A 23,660-nucleotide genomic window follows, 5' to 3' on the forward strand; every position below is an offset into this window, starting at 1 on the left:
ATTAGTGCAACACGGGAAACAAGGCAGCTGGATGGAATCTGGCAGGACTATCAGTGTCATTCATTAGCTCACCTCCCCCCCCCCCCCCCCCCCCCTCCTCCATTCCTAAACTGCTTTCCATATCTGTGAAGCTTCTCCAGCCTTCAGAATCCTTGATTACTACTTGTTGTGTCTTTCAAAAAAAAGATTAAATCTTGGCTCACTAAAGCACAGCCTTTTGAAATTTAAATGTTGAACTGTGTAATTTTTTTCTTGTGTTCTGTAAATGAGACACTCTGGTATGTGTTTGTCTTCCTCGTCAGACCCTTGGCCTACAGCACACTCGCAGACTTGGTGCATCACGTCCGCCAGAACTTGCCCCTGACAGATTTGTCCCTCGCTGTGCAGCTTTTTGCCAAGAACATTGACGATGAGTCACTTCCCAGTAACATCCAAACCATGTCCTGCAAGCTCCTCCTCAACCTGGTGGACTGCATCCGCTCAAAGTCGGAGCAGGAGAATGGCAACGGGCGGGACATCCTGATGAGGATGCTGGAAGTAGGTGGCTTCAAAATAATAGTATTTGGAAACATTGGTGGAGAGATGCTGATTGTCCTTCTTTCTCTCTAAAACAGGTGTTTGTGTTGAAGTTTCACACGATCGCACGTTACCAGCTCGTCTCCATCTTCAAGAAATGCAAACCCCAGTCAGAGATGGGTGTGGTCGACCCCGGGGTGTTACCCGGCGTTCCGGCCACCCCCACCCCTTCCACCACCCCGGCCATCCTGCCCCCTGCTCCTCCGACACCGGTGGCCGCGCCTCCCCAACCGCCAGCGGCGGCGTTCGATAGACCCGGTGAGAAGGAGGACAAGCAGACATTTCAGGTGTCGGACTGCCGCAGTTTAGTGAAGACTTTGGTCTGCGGAGTGAAGACCATTACCTGGGGCATCACGTCTTGCAAAGCCCCTGGAGGTAAGAAGACACAGTTGTGGAGACTTTATAGGTTGTTTGTTGGGATGCTACAGCTGTCCCCGGGTTGTATGGGCTTGCTTAAATGCACTGTGTAACTTTTGTTTTGTTTCTTTAATCCCTTCTGCAGAGGCTCAGTTCATTCCTAACAAGCAGCTTCAGCCAAAAGAGACTCAAATCTACATTAAACTAGTGAAATATGCAATGCAGGCTTTGGACATCTACCAGGTACTAGACAATAACACGAGTCTGCTTATTTTATATGGTCTGTTTTAGATTTGCAAGGGAAAATGGTGAAAAAAAAAAAATTAAGTCAAAGTGGTTCTGATAAATGTCTCATGTCTCCCGACCAGGTGCAGGTTGCCAATAACCAGCAGACTTACATCAGAGTGGCAAACTGCCAGACTGTACGCATGAAGGAGGAGAAGGAGGTTCTGGAGCACTTTGCTGGAGTCTTCACCATGATGAACCCGCTGACGTTCAAGGAGATCTTCCAGACCACTGTGCCCTACATGGTGGAGAGGATCTCCAAAAACTACGCTCTGCAGGTAGAGTGAGAAACAGATCTGCCCCCAGTGACCCTACTACCGAGATTCTCCCCAACAAAGGCTTTTTTTTTTTCTTCCATGTTATCTTTCTGATAGAACAGGCTTGTATTGTGTCCTTTTAATGAGCAAAATAAATAGCCTTCTATCATATCTTCGTGACACAATACAGTGACGTGTTTAGAATTTCTATCTGCTCTTCAGCACCAATATATCCAAACATGCATAATACACTCCCACCAGCAGAAAGAGAGCATGCATTGGAAAGTATATCGCGTCAGCCACCTTAAAAGTAGAGAAAGATGTCAGATTTTATTTTATTATTTTTTTTAACACTCCCGGGCAGGCGAGTGGCTCTCTCTCCTGAGTGTGGCAGCTGGAGTCAGTCGCTCTCCTGCTCCAGGTCCGAGAATAGAAAGGTGCTGCGTGCCTCTCCTGATGAGAAGCAAGAGTCTAGTCAACAGATGACGAATTCAGACACACAAAATAAAGATTTCATGCTGTTTGTGTCGAGAGTCTTTCAGCAGTCGATCTTACTGGGAAAAACTGGCCTCATTGTTTTCTATCGGAATTGTGACGTCTTTCATAGTAATGGTTTTAGTAATAATTCATTTCAAATCCTGTTTCTTCTTCTTTTTTTGAAATTGTAGATCGTGGCTAATTCTTTCCTGGCCAACCTGTCCACCTCGGCTCTGTTTGCCACCATCCTAGTGGAGTATCTTCTTGAGAGGCTGCCAGAAATGGGCTCCAACGTCGAGCTCTCGAACCTCTACCTCAAGCTCTTCAAGCTGGTCTTTGGCTCAGTGTCACTGTTTGCTGCCGAGAACGAGCAGATGCTCAAGGTGTTTTAGGCTTCTTTCTTTTTTTCTTAACAACAATTCACTGGTAGTTACTTTACTAATCTGCTCCTCCTTTCATCAGCCTCACCTCCACAAGATTGTGAACAGCTCCATGGAGCTCGCTCAGTCTGCTAAAGAACCCTACAACTACTTCCTCCTCCTCCGGGCCCTCTTCCGCTCCATTGGTGGCGGCAGCCATGACCTCCTCTACCAGGAGTTCCTCCCTCTGCTTCCCAACCTGCTGCAAGGTGAAGCCCTCGCTCACTCAAACATTCTGAACAGAAGTTCTTTCTGTCCAGTGAAATCCTTTCAGATGTTAAATCACTGCTTCTCCTTCCCTTCAGGACTGAACATGTTGCAGAGCGGCCTCCACAAGCAGCACATGAAGGACCTATTCGTGGAGTTGTGTTTGACGGTGCCGGTGCGCCTCAGCTCCCTGCTGCCCTACTTACCCATGCTGATGGATCCACTGGTATCGGCCCTCAACGGCTCCCAGACGCTCGTCAGCCAGGGCCTCCGGACTCTGGAACTGTGCGTCGACAACCTCCAGCCCGACTTCCTATATGATCACATCCAGCCTGTCAGGGCTGAGCTGATGCAGGTGGGTCTGTTGCTCTGTTGTTAGTTCATGAGTCCTCTGAAGAAACAGTCCCAACAGTCCATTGATCTGTTGTTAATCACTTAATATAGCTGCCCCCTAGTGGTTCATTAGAGGCATAGCTGCTACTACATACTACCACTCTCCAGTTTATGCATTTTAACACTTTTTACATGTACAATGCATAAACACTTAATTTAAATAGGCTTTTTTTTTTTAAATAAGGTCATTTTAAAGGGCCTTTGTGATACTTTGCAATCAGATCTAATGCCATTTTTTTTGCTTTTGATATCAAGGCTAATATTTTCTCTCTCTCTTTCTGCTCCAGGCTTTGTGGCGTACCCTCCGCAATCCAGCTGAAAGCATATCCCACGTAGCTTACCGGGTGTTGGGCAAGTTTGGCGGCAGCAACAGAAAGATGCTGAAGGAGTCCCAGAGGCTGCATTACGTGGTGACTGAGGTCCAGGGGCCGAGCATCAAGGCCGAATTCACCGACTGCAAAGCCTCCATACAGCTGCCCATGGAGAAGGTAGGCCCGTCCACTTTGCCTCCCAATCTAAAGTTTCTGGAGGATTCCACTTTGCAGCACAGGCTGAGACCAGTCTGTTGACCCTCTCTGGACCTCATTGCCTTTTGTATTTCAGTTTGAGAAAGAAAGAATTAAAGGTAAAAGAGCAAGATATTCCTCATTGTTCTCCACTGGGAGCAATATATCTCTGTCACAGGTGTGTGTGTGTGTGTGAGAGAGAGAAAGTTAGTGAGGAGATGTGTGTGTCCTCCAGGTAATTAAATTCATCTCTTGTTTCTTTTCTCCTCATCCCCAGTCAGTAATCATCAATCTAGTGTGGGCCACCATGACGGCATTATTTACTCTCACTAATGGCTCCTCGCTCTTCTTGGCTATCAGTCTGTGTGTTTGCCATCATCATGGGTGTAGGGGAGACACACACACAATCACACACACACACGAATCTCCAGCGGCTCATGATGCAGCAGCCATACGGTTAGTTGGCACATTAAGGAAAAACTGCTCAAAGTGCTGCAAGGTAGACTGAGAGATCAAATAACAGAGAGGCGTAGAAACACTCACATGGGGTTTGAGCTGCTTTTCTTTGAATTTCCTCTGCCTTTCAAGCTCCTTTCCAATTCTCCTTTACACTTTTTAAATCTTTTTTCTTTTTTCTTCTTCCGGCCACTTCAGAAAGAAATGTACACCTGTATGTCTGTACACTTTAAAGGCCACAGGACAAAGTCTGTTTTCTTTGAAGTTTACATTTAAAATTTTGGGAATTCTATTTATAGCCCTTCTGACCACTGGGTTACTCCAAGTAAATTTAGCCGAGGCACCTTGACGCAAAACTTTGTATAAACTTTGGACTTCCATATGAGGATCTAGTTTGGTAAGAACTAATGTCACATAGGAATGAGCTTCACAAGTCGGCTTCAAGTTATTCAAGCTGGATGTTTCATGTTTTCATGATATACAACCATTTGAATAGAGGACAATATTTTATACTTTTAAGTTCACACATTGAAAAACAACAGCTATTTGAATTTAAAGAAGCAATCTAAAAAGTTGGTTAAACATGGTGGTAAAAACACAATGAAATATGACGTGTGGCCTATGATTTAAGTCTTCGTATTCCATGTGTGACACGCCAACATCAGAAGAATCAGACCACTGGAAAAAACCTTTGGGTTTTTATATCCAAAATTGCCACCTTGAGCCAAGCCAGATGCTGGCAATATTTGCAGAAACTATGGCAAAACGAGCTTAAAAATGTACATTTCACTTGTTGGATATGTTGATCTTACTAATTTGTAATATGAATAAATAAATCTAAGGGCAATGGGGAAAATGTTTTACATTCGAAAATGGCTGACTCTACTTATGATTTGCCAAAAAGCCTTATCTTGACGGAAATGTCCAGATATCTTCATACTCTAATGCTCTAACTATTCAATTATGCTGTGTCCTCATTTCCTCTCATCCTTCCTCCATTTTTGCATTATTTCTCATTTCCTTCTTCTGTTCAGAGTGACATTAATTAGTTCATTTTCTCCCTTTTAAGTGCCTGGCTGATGTGGCTTGTCAGCTAATAATGTAGAAATGATAATGACCTTTCCCTGGCCAGATGGTCTTCTGTGTTACTTCATATGATATAATTCATGCCCTGTATGTGCAATCTGATTCTTCCTATTAATAATTTAGGAATATTGGCATTCATACCATAGAAACATGTCTTTTTAAGAATTGACACAGGAAAAATTTTTCAGTAAAACATGTGTGCTCCCCCCAGGCGATCGAGACGGCTTTGGACTGCCTGAAGAGCGCCAACACGGAGCCGTATTACCGACGACAGGCCTGGGAGGTCATCAAGTGTTTCCTCGTGGCCATGACCAGCCTGGACGACAACAAGCACGCTCTCTACCAGCTTCTGTCTCATCCCAAGTGAGCAAACACTCCCGGTTTGATTCGACTGTGGCATATGCTATTGTGGTTATCTGATTGTCTGTCGCTCTTCTCGCGATGCATAATTTATTACTCGGTGTCACTTAGGGAGGCATTTTTCTTCACTCAGTGGAGACTTCTATTTGGGATGAGTGTGTCTGCCATGGCCTGACAGATTCTGGTGTTAGGTTTTACAGTATCAGCTACTTTAGATTACTAGTTTAATGGACACAAATGGCCGGAAGTGGGATTTTCTCCAGTGTTCTGCGAGCCAATGCAGAAACAAATGTTTGCTTTTTTTTGTGTTTTTTTTAGATTGAAGGCAAGTTTTTACCTTGCTTGCACTCAGGATGTAGCCACCTGTATAAGTCAAGAATTATTCTCTTATGGTGATGCATCAGAGTTAATCCCTCATAACTGTTTTCCCTTGGAGAAATTCTCCTCTCAAGCAACACACATGGATAAAATTTGAATATCACAGAATTTATCATGGAATACTTGTTTTCTGCTTTAACTGATGCTCTCAGAGGAGTTGCTCACATTCAGGATGGTCTGAAAAGGTTACGATAGCAGTGTTGTTTACATCTTTAGAGGCTGAAATGTGCCCTTCAGTCATTCATATTTTTCACTATCTTCTTTGTTTAGCATTGCAGAGAGTCCGAGAGCGTCCATAAAAATGATATAACTGGGAGTAATGAGATCAGATCTGATGTGTTTACCTGATCTTTAGAAATGTGATGCATTCACCTGGGCACTTTACATGTTTGATGACTTTCTGAGTACTTTTTATGTCGTCATTCTGACATTACATTATTTTCAGAACATCATGTTGAACATGGTGATGCCTTCAGTCTTAGAATGAACTATGTTGACGGATTCTTGTCTTTTCATGTCGAGTTAGACAGAACGTGGAAATGTTATCGTTTTGTGTTTGAGGACAAATGTAGAGTGAAATAGTCAATGATCGCCCAAAAATGTGCATGCATGTTACTATTCCTTGCATTAACAGTTTTATAAAGTTAGATTTGAACAAAAATCCAAATATCTCACCTTACTTACCGTACAATCGCAGTATATTATACACGTTAACAGCTGCAGAGTATTGATCTCTGTGCCTCTTGCCTTTACTCAGCCTTACCGTTACAATTAGCTCTGAAACTATAAACAACCAGGTCTTCACCATTTGCTCCTCTTTTGAGACTCCGACCTTTACTTGTCTCCCGTTGACCTTCACCCCTGCACTCCTCACTCACCTTTCCCCATTAACACACCGCACATGTGCACCCGTCGTCCTCGATCCTCATCAGTTGCATCTCTCCGTCCTGCTCATTGTCTTTTTCCATCTCATCATCACCACTCACTGCCTCATCAATTTTCTCTCAAGAGCGGGCATCACTAATTACACATTTGCACTCCGGCCTCCTCCTCTGGTGGGCTTTTTTTTCTTCTTTTTTTTTAGTAAGGTGGAACTGCATTCATAAGCGGAAGAATGTGAGTGGGGTTGGCTGTCGGGTGGGTTCGTCACATTACCATCATTGATCCCCGGGCAGAAGCTAATTGACTTCCCCCCCGTCTGTTTATGCTACACCATGCCCCTTACACTCGCCTGTCATTACAATGTAAGACACACATGCACCCGGATACATCTTTGTGCGTGCGGGGATAATGAAGTGTGTCAGGTATGATCAAGAGGGGGTTGTGCTTGCCGCCTCCTCAGATGTCTTGATTTGCAGTGTTTTCTCTCGCTCTAAAAAAAACCCCCAGTCTACTCTTTTGTTTTTCTTTGCCCCCCGTAATCATCTTTTGTTGCCTCAATATAGGAAAAAAAACTACAGAATAAAGACACAGAGCACAGAGGGCAACTGATCTGACCTGCTGTTCACCCCCCCCCCGCTGCCAGTTTGTCACCTCTCCTCTCCGTCCCGTCCCCCCTCCAAAGAGCAGTTTTTTAAATGGCAATAATAAAATGAAGCGATCCATCAGGTCTGCCCCTGGCGTGTGGCATTATAAAACACAAGCTCAAGCATGGAGAAAACAGCTGCTCGATCACATCACGGCCCACTTGCCTTCAGCTGCAGTAAATAACCAAAATACCAGCAGGGGACCAAGAAAGGCAGCAGAACAGAGGCGAGGGGGAAAATAAGAAAAGTTGATGACAGAGAAAATCCGAGGTACTGAGGCTGTTGACAGGCAATGGGCAGAGATATTTATGCCTCCAAATTCTGTGCTTTGGTCTCATAGAAAATGTCATCGCCGCCACCAGGCGTTAATGTTGTCCTTGTTAATCTGTTCTCCTCTCATTCACTGTGTGGTTTTCTCCCCCATTAGCTTTACGGAGAAGTGGATCCCCAGTGTCATCATTTCTCACCGCTATAAGGCTCAGGATACGCCTGCACGCAGAACTTTTGAACAGGCCCTGACCGGGGCGTTCATGTCCGCTGTGATAAAGGACCTGAGGCCCAGCGCGCTGCCCTTCGTAGCCAGCCTGATTCGCCATTACACCATGGTCGCTGTGGCTCAGCAGTGCGGTGAGAACACTTGAGCTGTTTTTTTTTTCTTTCTTTTTTTTACATTAAAGCTCATCTGTTTTTCATTTGAATAAGTCTCTTTTTGTTTCGTACTTTTCTACTCCCACTTTATGTTCTGATTTTAATCCAAATAATTTACATCCCAAAGTTACGCATGCCGTGAGCTGTTGAAATAACATTAAAGGTCCTGACTTAAATTAAACTTTCCATATTTGACATTAAAGGTAATCTGCATCCTCTTGTTTGTCCCAGGTCCTTTCCTGCTGCCGTGCTACCAGCTGGGCAGCCAGCCAAGCACAGCCATGTTCCACAGCGAGGAGAATGGCTCGAAGGGCATGGACCCACTGGTCCTGATCGACGCCATAGCGATCTGCATGGCCTACGAGGAGAAGGAGCTGTGTAAGATCGGAGAAGTGGCCCTGGCTGTCATCTTTGATGTGGCCAGCATCATTCTTGGCTCTAAGGAGCGGGTAAGCCACTGCAAAAAAGTCAGGCTTTTTTCCTTAAAACTCAAGATAAACTGTGCCACTGAGGCTATTAAGATCATTAGTACACTCAGTTTAAGTAGATTTAAGAAATTGATTGCTGCCATTTGCATATTGAAATTTGAGCTGAACATTTGACACATCCTTCAATAGCCTCTATCTTCCCTGTTTAATGAATGCTGAAGTGTTTAGTTTTTAAAGGGAATCATTCCTAATCACCTCTGCTTCTTCGTCCTCAGGCATGCCAGCTGCCCTTGTTCTCCTACATCGTGGAGCGTCTGTGTGCCTGCTGCTATGAGCAGGCCTGGTACGCCAAGCTGGGCGGCGTGGTGTCCATCAAGTTCCTGATGGAGAGGCTGCCCCTCATCTGGGTGCTCCAGAACCAGTTGACCTTTCTCAAAGCATTGCTGTTTGTCATGATGGACCTCACAGGAGAGGTGAGGGGAAAATAAAAACCCTAGAAACAATCCGTTTTAACTGGAAACGTTGTCGTGTAAACAGAGCCTGAGCGATGATCTTTAAATGGGTAGAAGTAATGCCGTCTGCCAAGTAGTTAATAAAATGTGCGCTTCCATCTGTAGTTGACAGTTAATAGATGTGGCTCACAGCAACTTTGGTGTAACATCTTTTAGCTTTCCTGTCTTCTCAAGCTTTCACCTATTCTACCTTTTATATTAACTTAATGATTTTTACACAGGTGTCAAACGGAGCAGTCGCTATGGCGAAGACCACCCTGGAGCAGCTGCTGGTGCGCTGTGCCACTCCGCTGAAAGATGAAGAAAAGACGGAGGAGCTACTGGCGGCCCAGGAGAAGTCGTTCCACATGGTCACACATGACCTGGTCCGAGAGGTCACCTCCCCCAACTCCACCGTCAGGAAGCAGGCCATGCACTCCTTGCAGGTGCTAGCACAAGTCACCGGCAAAAGTGTGACCGTCATCATGGAACCACACAAGGAGGTGAAGTTAAAAACCCACGTTTAGAGCATCTTGATGTTTCTGTTGTAATCGGTTTGTTTGTAATAACAGAATTAATTTATTTATTATATATATTTTATATTTTTCCTCCCTCAGGTTTTGCAAGATATGGTTCCACCTAAGAAACACCTGCTGCGTCACCAGCCTGCCAATGCTCAGATCGGCCTGATGGAGGGCAACACCTTCTGCACCACCCTGCAGCCCCGCCTCTTCACAATGGACCTCAATGTCATGGAGCACAAGGTCTTCTACACGGAGGTACGCTGGGCGCAGAGAGCAACCTGACTGTTCAGCACATGTTTGTAATGATCAAACTAATTAGGATGAACTTCTGTTTAGTTTTTTTTTGAAAGAGGATTTGTGTGTTTGTTTGTGCCAAGCTGTTGAACCTGTGTGAGGCAGAGGATGCCGCTCTGATGAAGCTCCCTTGTTACAAGAGTCTTCCCTCCCTGGTTCCTCTGCGTATCGCCGCCCTCAGTGAGTTTATCTACCTGCCTGTTATTTGTTGCATGAGCTGATCATCATATAAAATGTGAAGCAATCCTACAAAGCTGGCGTCTACTTTTTTATTTGGTTTGTTTTCTTATATTCATTTTGTTGCTTTTGTGTTTGATTTCAATCGGATGAGAGTGTTATCATTGTCCTTTCTGGTTAGATGCCCTGGCAGCCTGCAACTACCTCCCACAGTCGAGAGAGAAGATCATTGCAGTTCTGTTCAAAGCCCTGAATTCCACCAACAATGAGCTGCAGGAAGCAGGCGAAGCGTGCATGAGGAAGGTCAGTGTGACATCTCTTGTACGAGTATCTCCGAATTTCCTGGGTCACAGGAGACACTTGTCAGGATTGAAGAGTTCTGAGAGTGGAAAAGTCAGAAAACAATTGTGATGAATGATCTTATAGCATAGTCTTTTTCAAACCTTAACATCACATTGCACTGTTTAGTGACGGCAAAAAACACAAAGGCATCAACTCTGTGTCAACGACAAACACTTTTGGATTAAGTTTGTGATGAGAATTGTAAAAGTTAGTCAAACGACGTTGTTTGATCTTGAGAAAGAATTCTCCTTTTACCTCATGTACTGTCAAAACAAGTTAAACTACATCCATGCAAAGCCTCAGGTGATTCACTCAGAAATGCTTTGTTCAAATGTATAGTTTAATATATACGGGCATGTTTTTTGGCATGGGTAAAACTCTTCACCCTTGTAATAATACCATCTTTGTACTATCCTCTCCCTCATTAGTATGTTTAAGCATGTGTTTTGTTTTCTTTTTCTTTTCCCCCGCCAATTGATTTAGAGTTGTTTTCAGGACACCATCGATCACCTCCAAAGCTCATACCTTTGTTATATCTCTCACTTTAACTGCTTCTTCCTTGGAGCCAAAACAGTTTGAGACCTGCAGCCATAACTTCTAAATGTGGATTAGTTTGTGCCCTCAAGCTATGACCTGATCTACACCGATCCCACTAGTAAATATGGTTTGAAACATCCCTCCACCTCCATCACGGTTTTTCCTTCCACCTTTTAAGTGGTTTGTTTAAGTATAGTTATTCATCACCTTGTTTTCTTTTGTCGTCCTCCTTGTTTCCTCCTCGGTCTTTCATCAGCATTACTCATGTCATTGGCCATTTTCGATATTCTTTTGTTAATCTTCCCCTCATCCCGTCTCTCCACCCACTTATCTTCATGTGGACCTCCCTCAGCTTTGTCACGCTCTCCCTGAGCTCGCCTCGCCTCTATTCATCAAAGCATCCACACTATCTTGGCCTCTATCCATCTATTCCAACTTCTTTGTCCCCTTTCCTTTCTATTTCTGTCCTTAATTTTCTTTTTCCCTCCACCACGTCACTCCTCTTCAACATCCTGTGATTTTTTTCTTTTTTTTTTCTTTTTTTTTTCTCTTTGCTATTTTCTGTTCTCTCCATTCTTTCATCTCTGCCCTGCTAGCACTAATGAGCGTTGCCATGGCTGGATCGATACAGGATGGAGTGTTTGTTCTCAGTGCTGAGAGGAAAATGAATGTGGCTGCCATGCATCAACCCCCCCACCCCCCCCCCCCCCTCTTTGTCTGTGTGGAGGTGTGGGTGTGCGTCATCAGGGTTTGGTTGAAATGTGTGCTTGTTTACAGCCATGCCCTCATTTGAGTAGTCTTAGTTCTTTAATGGAGACACGAGAGGTGGTGAGCTGCTGGCGGAGCTTCAAATCCAGCCGGTGTAACGATGAAGAAGAAATATGAATGGGAAGTTAAAATGATTATGTTAAACACATCAGGGGGGGGAAGAGGCCTTGGCTGAAATACAAGTCAGATTTAATTACTGGAATTGATGAATGACTCCTGTCAGATTTATGTGAATCTGGTCTGTTGGTATCCGTTAAAGTCTTGATCTTGAGAGAAGAGAACCAGAGCCTGAGTCACGTCACTGTGGCGAGTTTCTCTGACACACTTTTCATGCTCGTTACAGGCTTGTTCATTGTAGTTTTCTTTATCAGTAGTGTTTAAAACTGAACTACAAGAAATGTGATACAAGTGTATAATTAATCTGGCATGGTTTGGCTATATATTATTTTCAGAGACGCATGATGATTGATTTTTTTTTTCTTCCTGCAATCATTTCTTTCTCAGAAACACAAAAAAGGCCTTTATTGGTCTGATAATTACCGCTACCGATGGTTATCGTGCGTCCCTCATTATTTTAATTAGGGAACAAAATGCGCCCGTTCTTCTGCTCCTGCTTTCTCAGGTTCATTTCACCAGGACATCACAGGAAAAACTCGAGGACCGATTGATTCATCCAAATATAAGACAATGTTTTATGTCTACAGATGCACCTTGAAAAACATTTTGGGAGCATACTCAGTCCATGAAATATAAAAAAACATTCAACTGGAGAAACTTCAGCATATCACCTTTTCCTCCGTTGCAGTTCCTGGAAGGTGCGACCATCGAAGTGGACCAGATCCACACTCACATGCGTCCACTGCTGATGATGCTCGGCGACTACCGCAGCCTGACGCTCAACGTGGTGAACCGCCTGACCTCCGTCACGCGCCTTTTCCCCAACTCCTTTAACGACAAGTTCTGTGACCAGATGATGGTGAGAAACCTGTTTCCTCCTCCGCTCCGTGCTTCTTATTTCACTCCGCCTATATCATGGCATCAACCACACCTTTAAAAAAAATTTAATAAAGATGATTAAAAATAAAGTATTTTTATAACAGACTAATCTCCTGATTTAAGAGCACTTTTTTTTAATGTAAGGACTGTATCTGCAGAACTGCTTCAATTCCGGTTTATGAGATCACTGAACACACTGCAGACCCACACACACTTTTATGTTTATACACAGACGCTGCTGCAATAGCTTCGTTGATTTTTATTCGTGTTAAACACGGACTCACTATGGTCCAAGATTGCATGGCATAGGACTAGAGTTGGCTAAAGTGCTCACATTCTTTATTTTTTATGAACAAAGGTTTGCAACCCGCTGCTCTGGAGCCTCATGTGGCTCTACAGCCTCCCTGTTGTGGCTCCCTGAAGAGTTGGCAAAATTATGTAGTAATAATCATCTTTAATTACACACCGGACTCATTTTCTAAATGATTCGTATATCTTGGTTAAAAGGGATCTAAAAAAAATTTCAAAAAGGTAAAGCACATACAAAATATTCAAATTTGCTGAAATTGTTGGAGGGAAAAAAGAAAAATGTGATATGGCAAAACTTCCAAAGTACTTCAATGCAGAAGTTAAACATGTTTTGTGTCACTATAAGAATTTCTTGTGTAAAGTGACAAAAATCTCTTTTGGTCATGAAGGTTGCAAACCTCTGTTCGAGAAGTACAGACACTTTTTGTTAGAGTTAAAGTACAGATATTTCTGTTCAAAAACATACAGATACCTGGAAAAAACAATCTAAGTACATTAACAAAGTATAACTACTGTGACTTTTCGCCTCTGCGTACAACAATAAGAATGCATTGTTTGACTGACTGACTGAGTGCTCCCGGTTGGCAGTTGTGCCACGGGCTAATACCTTTTTAAAGCACCAAAGCCAGACGGGCTCGTGCGGCTAATTTACACAGTGCGACAGTCGTGATAGTCAGCAGTCTTGTATTCTCTATTACGGTTTAATAATGAATCGTTTGAGCACAGAATTAAATTATTAGTTAAGAATTTGTTCACTTGAATCTCTTGAGTAAATATTGGTCCCTGTTGGCGTCACGTTCTACCTGTTGGGCTCGACAAATATGCACATAATCAGACGTGCACACACTCATATTTCTCTCTCTCTTTCCCAGCAACACCTGCGGAAGTGGATGGAGGTAGTTGTAATCACACACAAAGGAGGCCAGCGCAGCGACGGCAGTGTAAGTCAACAACGCCGTCGACCCGGCCTATTGACAAATCAAATACAGATTTTAATCCTCCGCCAAAGCTTGAACGTGACTTTTGTTTTTGTCAGCCTCGCTTTAAATGCAGCACAGACACATTCATGGCCAGCAGGTCAATACCCCTGCCTCCGTTTTTGTTCGGTGGGGCTGTTGTTGCTAAATGGCACTCAGTCAGAGGGAAGAGGGGAATTACTCCTTATAGTCGCATGTAGTCAACACCTTCTCTGTGTGGCCTCCTCCCAGATGACTTGTGAGTGCCCATATTACAATCAATGATTAATTAGGCGCCAGGCAGGCGGTGGTGGGGCCCAGCACTGCGTCTCCTCATTATCTTCCCGACAGATAACCTTGTAAAGGCAAAGAAAAGGTGAGACGAGGGAGGGGGGAAAAAAACAACAGCTGCCTTTCCCTCATAGAAATTAAGCTAATTTCTTGCTCCCTTCCTCTTTATGCAAATTCATCCTGACCCATCACAAAATGGTTTGTTTAATTAGATGCAAATTGGCCTTTTGTCTTTACCGCCCTCCAAATCGTGGTCTTTGTGCCTGTTGACAGTGAGGCTGGCAGCGACAGTTCGACCAGGGTCAGAGAGTCAATTAGCTCAGCCTGATAAAGACAGAAAGAGGGGCTGAAAACGATGCTGTGAAGACGAGAGGATTTTTGACAACGAGAAGCATCTATCGGGTTATTCTATTCTTGGCATCAGACAAGAGTATTTTTTATTCTGATGCTGTGGATTCTGTGTTTCTCGGCTCTCCTGCCTTGTTATTTACCCAGTGGGGAGAGAAATTGTTCCCGAAGTCGCCTGTAAAGGTTGCCGCTGTTCGCCCGTCCATTATCACTGTGTCTCATCTGCTCATCCTCAATGAGACAGACGCATCACTGCCACACGAAAATACACACATACTCTTCTGCTGACTCTGATCATTGTCTCCCGTTCTGGTACAGCCTGCGTTGGAAGGGGTTGAGGTGAGATTGTGACCCGGTGTTGCGCCCTCTGTTGGTGGCTTTTTGTCAGTGATTGAAACTTACCTTGAACCAATGTCGTGGTAGTGGTGAAGTTGCCCCGTATCTCTGTATCCATGTGTCTGTGGTCATCTTCCGAACTGTCATCCCAGCTTCTAATCTCACATTTAGCTTACAAATGTCTAATTCTCCTGTTTTCTCCTGTGACGTTTGCAAAAAAAACCGACCATGCACACTGTTGTTTGTGCCCTTCCCCAAATGTAATCCAAGAGCCCTGCACCTTTTCTGTCGGAGGTTGACCGCTGAAGATTTGCTGATTTTCAGTTGTTTAACTATAATCCATCCTCGTCTTTCCCACAGTGGCTGTCCGTCAAGACTCGTGTGTCAGAAACGATGTCGGTGTGCAGCTCATCAGTCCGGGAGTTTAATTCTCTTCCTTCCTCCCTCTGTTGTGTTTCTCTCAATCCTTTCGTAGGAGATGAAAATCTGTTCTGCCATCATTAACCTTTTCCACCTGATCCCAGCCGCACCTCAGACTCTCGTCAAACCTCTGCTGGAGGTGGTCATGAAGACGGAGCGGGCCATGCTAATAGAGGTACGACTTCGCATTTCATCGGAAGCCAAATAGAAATTAATTGTAGTTGATGAGCGGCTTCATGGGTCAAACTCCAGGGTTTACACATGCTACTGCCGTCACGCTTAAAGTAATATTGAGATGTATGCTCATGACAAGCTACCAGTTATAGTAATTAAGTGAAGGGACCAAATCAAGAGTGAATGTCTTCATCTCCATCCGTCTTAGAAACCAGATCTAACTCAGAGTCAGGGTACGGCATGAATGTGTCCCGAGTCCATCAAAGTCAAAGTGAACATTATTATCAGTTCTGCTGTACACACAAGACACACAGTGGGATTGAAATTTCATCCTGCATACTCTCCTACAGCTTAGACATACATCACCCAAAAAATAAAAGTAAGAGACAAAATATATCATCCGAAATGAAGAATATACGCAAGAAAATAGCGCAACAAGATATAAAATGGAAGTTAACTTCAATTATCCAATAGAATGTAGCCTCACATCTAAATCGATGGTCCTACATCGCACTGCGACCGGTTCAAGGATGCTCATTGTCACAATCTTGGAACCAAAGAGAACCTGCGATAAAATTCTGACAGTGTCAGACATTCAGGGTGATGGTGGCTGCTGCTGCGACTTGCGTCAACTAACCAACCAATAGAAATGCAGTACTGATCAGTGCGACGCTGGCACTAAACCCAAATAGATTCTTTGTGGCTATAAAGACAAAAGATGTCAAAAAAAAAAGTACATAGAATGTAAACAAAACCTTTTTGGCGGATTTAACTCCAAACACATGAATATCACAAGAGCGAGACTCTGTTCATATTTCTTTTTCTTTTTTTTTTTGTGTGATGGACGGCAGACACTTATATCGTAAGCGATTGATTGATTGAGGAAATCCAAGCATGCACAGCGAGAATAAGCAAACATGAGTGAAATTGGTCACATTAATAATTAGTGTTGCGGTTACCAATGTATTGGATTCAGATTCATAGTTAGTCATGTTTCATCCATTTATTAAAAAGAACAAAGAATCGAGTTCATCCATGAATCTGCGATTCAATCCTGGCTTTGACTTTTTCAGTGCCACTCACAGTAGCTGCTGATGGATTAGTCAGAAAATCCATGAACGCTTTCCTACTTGCAACTGAAGAGGATTCTTGTATTTAATCGTGATTTTATTGCTCCAGAAATTGAACGTATGCCATCTTGACTTCCCACTGCTGTGTGGGAGGAAGAATTTTATTGAGAGAGAAAAAGAGGTTAGTCTTACTTAATTGGTACAATAAAGGAGAAAAAAAGACGCCTAAAGATGAAATGAACAGCAATAAATCTGAAAAGTGTCTCTGACATAACCGGAGACCCTTTTTTTTTTTTTTTTTTAAGGTAAAGACATTTATACACAGAAAAGTCACATCATCTTTTTCAGGAAATTATTTTCTGCCTGAAACCTTTGGTTTGAGAAACAGATATTCAATAACAATCTTTTCAAGAAAAGTCCCTCTTTGGAATTTTGACTTTGTTTTGTGAAAATCCTTTTTTTCCTCTCTGTCTTCCTTACACCCTCCCTCCCCTTTTCCTCATTAATTGTCTCGCACCAGGCTGGCAGTCCATTCCGGGAGCCTTTGATCAAGTTCCTGACGCGTCACCCGTCTCAGACGGTGGAGTTGTTCATGATGGAGGCGACTCTCAACGACCCCCAGTGGAGCCGCATGTTCATGGTCAGACAAAAACGGCTCCAAATATTCTAATGAAAAGCCTGTAGTTTAATCTTTTAGTGAGACGTATCACCCCTGTGTCTTTTCGTAATTACTGTATGATTCCATGTTGTTTCTTCAAATTCTTGTGGAGATTTGTATGTATTTTTCATATATATCTATATATATATATATCCTAGATCAGAGGTCTGGAAACACATGTGGCTCCTCGGCCTCCTTGTAGTGGCTCCCTGACAGTGTCTGAAAAGTATTTGTAAATGAACATTTTTATATTTGGTGGAAAAATGCAAAAACGTCTCTTTTGGTCGTAAAGGTTTCAGACCTCTGGCCTAGATGTTAGAGCAACCAGCGTGTAACTAGTAACCTGCTAGTTTGAATCACACAGCCATGCTGGCTTTGTTCAGAAAGGTCATCTTTTTTTAAAGACGGAACAATGTGACTCGGTTTAAAATTTTGTCTGCCCACAATACTATAATATAAGGACCTCTGATCTCTCCTCTCTTCTGGAGCAGCCCAAACACACTGTGTGTAGTGACTGTTTTTTTTATTTATTTTTTTACATGTTTTCACATGCAGAGTTTCTTGAAACACAAAGACGCCAAACCACTCCGGGACGTTCTGGCCTCCAACCCCAACCGCTTCGTGCCGCTGCTTGTTCCCGCCGGCACTGCTGCGACTGTTCGTCCTGGCTCCCCCTCCACCACCACCGCCAGACTGGACCTGCAGTTTCAAGCCATCAAGGTACGGATCATTTCTTCCTTTAAGATTCTCGCTTGGTAAATCGCTTTTCTTTGCCGCGCTCAATAAAACAGTTGGCCCGTCATCTAAATCCACTCTCTGGACCCATCATTTAACCTAACTTAACTCCCCCCCTACTTCACATCCGTTCAGATTATCAGCATCATCGTGAAGAACGACGAGGGCTGGCTGGCGGGGCAGCACTCCCTGGTCAGCCAACTGAGGCGAGTCTGGGTCAGCGAGGCCTTCCAGGAGCGACATCGCAAAGACAACATGGCCGCCACCAACTGGAAGGAGCCCAAGTTGTTGGCCTACTGTTTGCTAAGCTACTGCAAGTACGTAGTTCTTCTCCAGCTATTTACGCGATGGAAAGCGTTGTTCATGTGCCACGGGTGTTACCAGCGGAGTGTGAAACCCATGACCGAAGTGACCCCCCTCCCACCCCGGGGTGTTAGTTTGAGGTGTTTGGCAGGGGAGCACATAAAGCTAATAATGATGATATCGAAAGTTAGTTCAGTCTTTATTGTATAAAGTTTAGCCATTTTTACCGGAATAACATTCAGGTTATGAAGGACCTTCACACGCCGCCGCTCAGTTTTCAGACTGTTGGAACACACTTGGTGCTTTATACACTAGGCAGATGTTCTTTTCAGACTTTGCAATTACCTCAGATCAGTCCAGCTTATAATACATGAGTATTTTCAACAGCTTTTTCAAGATCAAAGGTTTATGTGGAAAGAATACAGAATGGCTACCTACAGTTCTCTTTCTTTGTCATTGTTGTGGATGTGAGATGCATCTCATTCTATCTTTGTCCCCCCCCCGTCTCATCAATAGGCGCAACTATTCAGAAATTGAACTGCTGTTCCAGCTGCTGCGGGCTTTCACGGGTCGCTTCCTCTGCAACATGACTTTCCTCAAGGAGTATATGGAGGAGGACATTCCCAGAAACTACTCCATCGCCCAGAAACGTGCCCTGTTCTTCCGCTTTGTCGAGTTCAATGACCCCCACTTCAATGACGAGCTTAAAGCGAAGGTATGTACATGGGAAGACACACACACACACACGGACGGACGGACACACACACACACACGGACGGACGGACACACACGCACGCACGAACTGAGCACGAACTGAGCTGAGCTGAGCTTCCAAATACACAGTTCCAAAAACAAGTACATGCTGTTTTGTTTGTGATGTCGTTCACTCCTTCTGTTCATCTTGCATTACTGCACCCGCATATGGAACGCCAGCCTGAGAGACGCAGTAAAGGCGAGAAGCCAGCCAACTCATTGTTCTGCGTCTCTCCTGGCACAAATCCTGCATTGTCATTTTTTTTTGCCGAGTACACTTTTGTCTTTTAACTCGCATGGCTGCAGCCCCCCCCCCCCCCCCCCCCCCCCCCCCCTTTCTCCAACATCAGAGTTCCACTCTATTGTTGTTTTTTCCTTAATTGTGCGGGCGAGGCGCAGACGCACATCAACCTAGAATGCGTTTTGATTGTTGTATGAGTGATACGGTCGAGATGGAGAGTGGGAGTTGCCTCCATTGACATTTAAATAGTTCCCAGCAGCATCTATCACACGAGTGTTGGAGAGAATTTCCACTTCTTACGTTGCGTCGAAAAGATCCAGGAGAATATTTCACTTTGAGCAAGCACAAACAGTGTGTTAGAAGTAAGAGAGAGACGGCAGAGCGGGGCAGCGGCGATGAATCATCTGTAGAAGCACAGACTGACCTCATGCTGCTGCTGTGTTGCTTCTTTCTGTTTTATCCAAACACTTCTTACAGAAAGCGGCTCTTCTGTTCAAAGAGCGTTCGGGGATGGATCTCATGCAGACAAGCAAGCAAACAAATGCACGAAATTTAGAGAGCACAGTGTATCTGTTTCCCATTGTGCTTTTCTTCTCTTTTTGTTGACATCGCGAAGATCCGTGTTGCTGAATTTTCCACAGCATCACAATCCGTCTACATGCTGCGCTGTCACCGTCTCTTCAGATGAGTCGGATCAAACTGTGCTGTTAAGTTCAAACAATAGACACTTGCTTTTTTAATGACTGTGCATTTCATACACTCCCTTTGTTATTCAAATGTGATTGAAATTATTTGTCCAAGTGAAACCTCTGGACAAAAACACAATTTTTGTCAAAAGAACTACCCTGTGGCTTTTTGCTGCAAAAATTTAATAAAATTTTTTTTTAAGGTAGAATTTATATCTATTTAAAATTTACTTTGTTTCAGGAGAAAAAAAACTTGAACAAAGAAAATTACAATGCTGAAACTTTGTTTTTTTTGTGAAGGCACACTATCCCCAATAATTATATATAAATATGTCTTTTATATATTAAAAATCACTGAGAAATATCAGTGCCAGGTTTTCATATTGTGCAGTTGTAAATATTGTCACCCACCTTATCACTATTTGTCTTTTTGAGATCTTAGTGGGACTGCAGTGTCGGCCCACTCTTCTTATTTTCAAATGGAAGTAGGAGTTAAGATGATGTGTAGTTCTGCAAAGCGTGACCTGGTGCCTGCATGGACGACAACCAAACGCACAGGCGGGTGCAGAAGCAGATCATCAACGGCTTTTCAAAACTGTGCCGTTAACGTACAGTGATTGATGTCACAAGCTTAGAATTAATGGGACGAGATAACGGTGAAGTGCAGAATGCTGAGGGTATTTTCTTTAGTGTTTTCATTGCCTCATCTCGTGTATGCGGGTGAGTCCGTCAGCCTTGCATGTACATTGCACAGAGTGCGTGTGAATAATGTGCTAATGGGGAAGACAGAACATATGCTACCACAGCTCATTCTCCGCTGAGCGATGCCCCGTCCTTCCCCATGATGGATTGAATCGGGCTGTTCATTAATAGATAGCAGCTTCTTTAATAATTGCGGTCGTTAGCTCCATTGTGGTTGGATTATTCTGCATTTTACCAACTAATCAAACCTTTATTCACAACCTCTACAGGTTTCGACAATGCGATTAAGTTTTTTTTGTGTGTGTGTGTGTGTTTTATATGCAGGGGTAAGAGGAGGACATACCTTGTTTCCGTCCAATCTCGCAGCTCACGTAATTTAAATGAACATTATTATGAGTCACATTTTGACATTGCTATGCCTCGAGTCTCTTTTGGCTTTGATCTCTGCTTGTTCTCTCTAATGAATCAAAGTTTGTTCCTTTGCCAGGTTCAATCAAAAAGGCCCGAGTCCCGTTGATTTTTCAAATAGGCTTTTGGCGAGATTAGTATTTCATCACTTAATTATATGCCACTGAGAGCTGAGAGTGTGCAGATTTTTTCTTTAATGGAGCTTTTGAAAGAACACACCAGGTGATCCCGCTGATTAGCGTCTCCTTTCTTCACGGCGTGGAGAAGTTCCCATTATAGTCCTCATGGAAAGACTTTAAAGTCATTAAATATTTTTAGGTGGTATGAGGTTGTGTTTTCTAATGTCCTTCTCATATGTGCTGTTTTTCTTGTTGTGAAGGTTCTGCAGCACATCCTGAATCCAGCCTTCCTGTACAGCTTCGAGAAAGGGGAAGGCGAGCAGCTGCTTGGGCCGCCCAATCCGGAAGGAGACAATCCTGAAAGCATCACCAGTGTTTTCATCACCAAGGTACAGACATACAAATACCATACGTCATCTGATCCCTCTCGCTGAGTATTAATCAATAGCTTTGCGTCTCCATTCGGCTCTGATTTCATTACCCTCTTTGCTTTTCCCCATAATGCCCTCTCAGTCTAGCACCTCTCCATCTCTCTGTCATCATCAACTGCATCCCACTTAGTCTGATTCTTCCTCTCTTATGGCCTCCTCGTAATACTTTACTCCTTCAGTGTTGTCATTTTCTCCTGCTCCTGCACCATCTGTCCTTGTTTTTTCTGTCTTGCGCACAAAACCTAATCAGTCCTTCTCCTCCCATCACACTTTATTCATCACTCCTGGTGTAAATGTCACAGAGTAACCATGATAAAGGTCATCGTGTTTGTTTGTGCTGTGGTAGATCTCATCTGACTAACACCAGTCCTAATGGACACTAAAGTAATTGCTCCTCAACAGTCTGGTTAAAACTCATTTCCTCTCCTACCTCACTCTCAATTTTCTGTCCTATCTTTTTTTTTTTTAATCTCACCTAAAGAGAATTCATGTGATTTTTATTTTGATTGGGGAAATGCATGAGGTTTTCAAAATGTGTGATAGTCTATTGCAGTGGTCTTGCAACTCCATAAAAGCTCCTTGAAGCTTTTTTTTTTTTTTTTTTTTTTTTTTTTAAATAACATTCTTTATTTTAGTTGCACACCCAAAACATTCTAAAAAAAACTTTTCTCTCCTAAAAAATATTTAAAAGTAAAATGTCTAAACATGTGGGCAAGTAAAAATGACTAAAATCACATCAAAACAGCAAAAAAAAAAAAGATGTAATGAGATTTCAACTTAAGTATATGTGAAACTTAATGAACTGTTTATCCTCATTTTAAAGGTTGAATCGACTATTGTGTTGTGCATCGGCATTGAAAATGATAAGCAGGAGTGCGGTAGACTGGTTCTCGCTCTCTTTCTTGTATAAGTGCATAAAGACATTTATTGAGCTCAGTTTGCTGAATGCAGGGATTATTATGGCGTTGCCATCGGATCTCTATGGCTGTTGGCATTGTGCACACTGACATTCACACCCATGGGCGGTTTAGGCATCTCTTTGGACTCAAAATACTCCACGTATGCACATGGAGATCACGCAGACTTCACATAAAAGTATCCTGAGCCCAAACATGAAATATGTAACTACCTCGAACAAGTACCTTTTTCTTTTTAGTCCGTTATATCAATGACTCATGAAATGTGAGTGCAATGTGAAGAGTAAGCTGAGTGAGTAGTTCAACACGACTTCTCTTCAATCCCACTCCAAGGTCCTGGACCCGGAGAAGCAGGCCGACCTGCTGGACTCGTTACGGATCTGTCTGCTGCAGTTTTCCACGCTGCTGGTCGAACACGCGCCTCACCACATTCACGACAACAACAAGTCGCGCAACAGCAAGCTGCGGCGCCTCATGACCTTCGCCTGGCCATGCCTGCTGCCAAAGGCCTGCGTGGATCCCGCCTGCAAATACAGCGGACATTTGCTTCTGGCCCACATCATCGCAAAGTTCGCCATTCACAAGAAGATTGTCCTCCAGGTGGGTGGGAATGAATGGAGGAGGTCGGTGAGGCACGGGACTAAGAGACAGATGAAATACACAGTGCTCTCGGAACAAAACATTAAAATTACTTTGAATCAACAAGGAATTATAGCGTCTAATATAGTGTGAGGACCATCTGAGACAAAAAGGTACAGATTTGTGAAATGGCTTCCTGGAATGAAAATAAAAATAATCAGAAGAACACTTAAAACCGTGTTACTTTGAATCGGTGAAATGTTTGATTTTATCCCCCCGTAGACTCTGCATTTCAAAAAAAGAATCCAAACCATAGAATTTATGTTCCCCTAAAAGAATTCTGCTTTTTGAGCTGCTGCTGATAGTCGAGAGAAACCTGAACTGAAAATCTGTTTGAATCAGTTCAGCTGTGATTTTTATATTTGGCTGAATTGGCTTCCACGGGACCATATTTGGTTAACAAATGCCGAATGAAGCCTGTGGCCAACCTCCCATTATCCACAGTCATGCTGCTGGGAACCAAAATCGAATTAAATAACCTGGTGGGTACAACAATAATCCTCTTGATTTATCCAGAAACTCTCTGTCTGTGGTGTCAAACTTATTTTTAGATCAGAGGCCACATGGAACACAACTTGATTTATGTAAAAAAAAATTAAAAGTGCAGTCTGAAATGTTGGGTTTATAATAATAATAATAATAAAAAAAGCTGAAATTTACACCAAATGTTTCTGTA

The 23,660-nt window shown here is 43.3% G+C and overlaps 1 protein-coding gene across 1 annotated transcript in view; it reads left to right on the forward strand.

Annotated features, from left to right (window-relative positions):
- Positions 1-23,660, forward strand: part of trrap (transformation/transcription domain-associated protein) — a gene marked incomplete at its 5' end in the record, with an annotated part of 79,616 nt that overhangs the window by 7,238 nt on the left and 48,718 nt on the right. The window contains 25 exons of the mRNA XM_080463528.1: positions 303-537; positions 615-951; positions 1,079-1,176; positions 1,302-1,496; positions 2,144-2,335; positions 2,415-2,580; positions 2,677-2,933; positions 3,259-3,459; positions 5,231-5,382; positions 7,711-7,910; positions 8,163-8,380; positions 8,635-8,832; positions 9,093-9,353; positions 9,468-9,629; positions 9,752-9,848; positions 10,027-10,148; positions 12,298-12,468; positions 13,670-13,738; positions 15,204-15,323; positions 16,913-17,032; positions 17,606-17,770; positions 17,921-18,102; positions 18,605-18,803; positions 21,258-21,386; positions 22,679-22,945. Of these exons, the coding sequence (XP_080319654.1) occupies positions 303-537; positions 615-951; positions 1,079-1,176; positions 1,302-1,496; positions 2,144-2,335; positions 2,415-2,580; positions 2,677-2,933; positions 3,259-3,459; positions 5,231-5,382; positions 7,711-7,910; positions 8,163-8,380; positions 8,635-8,832; positions 9,093-9,353; positions 9,468-9,629; positions 9,752-9,848; positions 10,027-10,148; positions 12,298-12,468; positions 13,670-13,738; positions 15,204-15,323; positions 16,913-17,032; positions 17,606-17,770; positions 17,921-18,102; positions 18,605-18,803; positions 21,258-21,386; positions 22,679-22,945 (4,513 nt within the window). The remainder of the gene's footprint in view (positions 1-302; positions 538-614; positions 952-1,078; positions 1,177-1,301; positions 1,497-2,143; positions 2,336-2,414; positions 2,581-2,676; positions 2,934-3,258; positions 3,460-5,230; positions 5,383-7,710; positions 7,911-8,162; positions 8,381-8,634; positions 8,833-9,092; positions 9,354-9,467; positions 9,630-9,751; positions 9,849-10,026; positions 10,149-12,297; positions 12,469-13,669; positions 13,739-15,203; positions 15,324-16,912; positions 17,033-17,605; positions 17,771-17,920; positions 18,103-18,604; positions 18,804-21,257; positions 21,387-22,678; positions 22,946-23,660) is intronic.

The sequence above is a fragment of the Lipophrys pholis genome, assembly GCF_963383615.2.
Source record: "Lipophrys pholis genome assembly, chromosome: 1".
Classification (NCBI taxonomy): domain Eukaryota; kingdom Metazoa; phylum Chordata; class Actinopteri; order Blenniiformes; family Blenniidae; genus Lipophrys; species Lipophrys pholis.